Source organism: Octopus bimaculoides, chromosome 6, assembly GCF_001194135.2.
Source record: "Octopus bimaculoides isolate UCB-OBI-ISO-001 chromosome 6, ASM119413v2, whole genome shotgun sequence".
NCBI lineage: Eukaryota > Metazoa > Mollusca > Cephalopoda > Octopoda > Octopodidae > Octopus > Octopus bimaculoides.
In genome coordinates, this window is record NC_068986.1 from 5,127,171 (window position 1) to 5,131,375 (window position 4,205).

The 4,205-nt window shown below is 34.8% G+C and overlaps 1 protein-coding gene and 1 long non-coding RNA gene across 7 annotated transcripts in view; one reads left to right on the top strand and one right to left on the bottom strand.

Moving 5' to 3' along the window:
- The window catches only part of LOC128248090 (uncharacterized), a 13,863-nt gene extending 9,685 nt beyond the window's left edge, over positions 1 to 4,178 (top strand). Inside the window, exon 3 of the long non-coding RNA XR_008264341.1 lies at positions 4,017 to 4,178. This is a non-coding gene — a long non-coding RNA (uncharacterized LOC128248090). The remainder of the gene's footprint in view (positions 1 to 4,016) is intronic.
- Positions 1 to 4,205, bottom strand: part of LOC106879174 (protein arginine methyltransferase NDUFAF7, mitochondrial) — a 39,207-nt gene that overhangs the window by 11,010 nt on the left and 23,992 nt on the right. For 5 of the 6 annotated variants that reach the window (XM_052968573.1, XM_014928619.2, XM_052968575.1 and 2 more), the window contains one exon: positions 886 to 1,179. The exons of the other annotated variant lie outside the window; for it this stretch is intronic. In XM_052968573.1, the coding sequence (XP_052824533.1) occupies positions 886 to 1,179 (294 nt within the window). The remainder of the gene's footprint in view (positions 1 to 885; positions 1,180 to 4,205) is intronic. 6 annotated transcript variants of the gene reach the window in all.

Below are 4,205 nucleotides of genomic sequence, written 5' to 3' on the forward strand. Positions count from 1 at the left end.
ATATATACATATATATTATTCAGATATAGTTTATAAAAAGGTTAAATGAAAGTGCTTACACACTAGAAAAAAATGTATTCCCAAAAAAGGTTAGTAACACCCTCATAATAGATTTCATAACATTTTTTTTAAAAATCACCTGTACACTTCAAAAACTATTAAGTAATTCTCATAGACTTGATGGATGAGGAAAATGAAAGACTGATATTTTCAAAAATAAATACTCTTAGTGATATTTGTTGAACCCCAGTTACCTAGACACTTCTTTGTCACTCCCAATAATCTGAAATGAAATCAATTTTGGTAGCGTTCCAACTATGCACATAGAAACCATTTGTATTTTTAAGCAATACAACAGCTATAACTAAAAAGACTTGTCAATCTGCTTTATGGTCCCAGCAGACAAAATGGAAAAGGTGGTGCCACAGAGGACAGTGAAGGTGATGTGCTGGAACAGCCACTTCAACTCTCGGGGCTTGCACTTGCAGATAGCCACCTCCAGCTTGATAGCAATGAGTAGGGATATAGTGTGAGAACCAAGAATGTTGAAGGTTTCCACTGCCACAGGGTTCAACCACAAATCTGTCAAAGAGCATCTGATACTTTGATAGTTTTCCCCTCTTGGCCTGATGAGCAGCGAAGCTGCCTGGGCTGGCAGCCGAACATACCAGGTTGCTACTGGAGGTGTTGCAGCAAACGGAATCCCAGATAAAGGACCTTATCTGGGATGCCACGGGAAGATTGTCATGCTGTCTGACTTGAGCTGGGAAGGGAAGCCTGCAGTATCACTTATTGACCCCTTGTATATTTGTAACCAGCAACACTGCTATTCCCTAAACACAAAATAAATAAATAAATAAATAAATAAATAAAGTAAATGAATACCTGGAATTTATGAACAGGAAGTACATCAAAGAACTCATGTGCAATGTAACAAGTAAAATCAGAAGGAATGTCTTCTAATTTGTAATACCAATTCACAGGAATACTGAATTTGCTTATGCCATGATTATATGCTAAAGAATTGTTACTGTCCAATTTTGGTGTAGCTTTATTGGCAGAATCAGACAGCTGATGTGGCCCAACCAATTTCTCATATTGCAAACTACTCATTTTACTGCTAACTTCAACCAAGTTTAGAGTAACTACATCCTTCATTTGTGGAAACTGACAAAATACCTAGAAAATAAACATGAAATATTACTTAAAAAATGAGTAGAAAAAATTTGTAAAACACAAAGACAAAAATAACAAAAAAAAATATAAAGAAAAGCAAGCAAAAGAAAAAAGTAAAGAAAAATAAAGTGAAGTTTGACTTCGAAAGAAAATATGAAAAGGAGAAAGAAACCCATTGTTACCTCCAGAACCTCCACTTTATAGCCATTCTAGCTATTTCACTTTCATTCAACCACTTGTGCCATTTAGTGTACATGTAAGTGGTGGTGGTGGTGGGGGGGAGTATGTGCATATGAGAGAGAGAGAGATGAAAATAGAGGGTGAAATTGAGATTGTACAGAGAGAGAAAGAAAGAGGGATAGAGAGGAATAGGGAGAGTTTGTATGCATATGAGACTTGCAAAACAAATGTGTCTTAACCCTATCATTACCATTTTTCTGGTGAAATACACTGCCTTTTTTTCAGTTAATTTTGAAAATAATTTTAAAAATTATTAAAATAACTTTGAAATTATTCAACTGGGGTTAGAAACATAAATTAACATGATATTTTAATTTACATTTTTTTTAAATGGGAAGTTTGTATCATAGGACCAAGAGCAGTTTCAGGCGGGTTGGTATCCAAAGGGTTAATGTTAGTTTAGAAAAAATATAGAAAACTATTACAATAAAATTTCGAATAATATGTTTTTCAAAATGCTGAAGAGTTTAGTAATGATTCTCTGAAAGCTTAAATTATTTTAAAGCCTACCATGCAGTGTTTTCACCGGTGTTTCTCAACTGGGGATTCCCGGAGTCCAAGGGTTCCGCAAAAAGTACCTCGGGGTTCCACAGGAAAGAGTGAGATAAGCTAATACTAATTTCATGATTGTAATATTACTATACATGCACAACATATTATTGATTATTGTAATATTGCAATATAGACATCATCCTATTATGTTATCAAAAGAATATAGCAACCATTGGGGGTATATTAAATGATGTCTGCAATTTATGGAAACCCTATATATATATATATATATATATATATATATATATATGATATTTACCATGTGAACTATGATGAAAAAATATGAGAAAGATATAGTATATATTTCTTCTTTTTTTTGTGCAGGGTTCCTTGAGACATGTAATTTATTTTAAGGGTTACGCAAGGGCGAAAAGGTTGAGAAATACTGGTTCCCACTATAGCAGGAATCAGTTAAACGTCATCTCTGCCAGATTCCCAGTAAAGCAGTAATGAACAACACACTTAGAAAAAGAAGGTACAATTGGTTCTGTCCATTAGTTTGCCTGTAATTGTAAGTCGTGACCTGTATATGCAACTATTTAATTTTTGGCCAGAAGGCCACATGGAGGTCCAGGTCTGAGAGGGTTAAAAGCTCACAAACTGCAATTTTCAAAAACCACTGTGGTAAGGTATGGTTTGAGAGAAATTAGGCTGCTATTTCTAGTAGATTGAGCAATCACAGAAAAGCTCCTCCTTATACTCATGTTGTAATTAACAGATGAGATTATGAAGGAATTAAGCTGCATGGAGGAAGAGTATTGTAAACTTCACTAACATGGAAATGTGGGTACAAGATCAACAAGCCAAACCAACATGGAATTCTCCATGCTAGAAATGGTAGAAAATCTCCCTCAAATCCTAGATACACATATCCCTTGGATTTAAGGCTGACCCAAGATTAAACAATGATATCATTATCATTATCATCACTATCAACAACATCAGCATTATTGTAAGCAACAACAATAATGCATAGTTTATTTGAAAAGAAAACTGATATTTCAAAAGATTTTTTTTTATCTGAGTACTTCCTTTCAGGGGAAGAAATTTGAATTCCAGACTTTATTGGTACATTTGAATAACAGCTTCCAAAACTGGTGGAGAGAAGGAGGGGTACATAAATGATAGTGACAAAAATATTATTCCGTCAATTACTCATGCTTTTTTTCCCATGCTTAGTAATGTCTGTGTTGTCTCTTCCTGACAAACAGACACAGGCTTATGTACATACTTATGCATACATGACTCACAGTCACTGCCAATTACTATCTGAATGCTTTATGCACCTTTTGTCACGTACACCTGTCATCCGATTGCCACTGTGTGCTTACATGTAAATAGTCACACAAACATTTTTCTAGCTGATAATATACATGGGCTCATAACAAATATGTAAATTTTATTATGGCCTACGGCCTTTTCATTCAACATCATCACCATCATCAACATCGTTACAATGATATTCCTTGTATGATGAGGCTGCTCTTTCACACCTGTCTCATGGTGTCAGGACAAAACCAAACACACACATATATCTGTATACATTCATTGTCATATATACATACATACACATGTGTGTGTATATATGTGTGTGTGTGTGGATGTATATATATATATATATATACACACACACATTTATTATACACACACACATACACACACACACACACATACACATACACACAAACACAGGCATGGCTGTATGGTAAGAAGCTTGCTTCACAACCACGTAGTTCCACGTTCAGTCCCACTGTGTGGCACCTTGGGCATGTGTTTTCTATTATAGCCCTGGGCTGACCAAAGCCTTGTGGCTGGATTTGCTAAAGGAAAACTGAAAGAAGCCTGTCGTGTATGTATGTATGTTGAACTGTTAATCCCAGAAAAGATTTTTTTCTCTCTTTTTAAATTCTCTCTCCTTTTCTTTCCTCTTAATCCTTTCTATCAAAGAGCATAGGCTTGAAATGTAAAAGACTTTTCCATTCTTCCTGAGCATTAAACTAATACACCTGCTTGTTGTTCCTTCACCTCTCTTCTTCTTTTGTTTTCAGTAAATTTGAACAACTATGTATGTATGTATATATACATGATATATATATGAACAGTGTCAACCCAAACATACAGTTCACAATGGAGTACAACCAAAAGGAGCTCCCATTCTTGGATATACTAATTAAAAAAGTAAACCTAAAAATAGAAACGGACATATTTTACAAAGCCACAGACGCCAAACAATATCT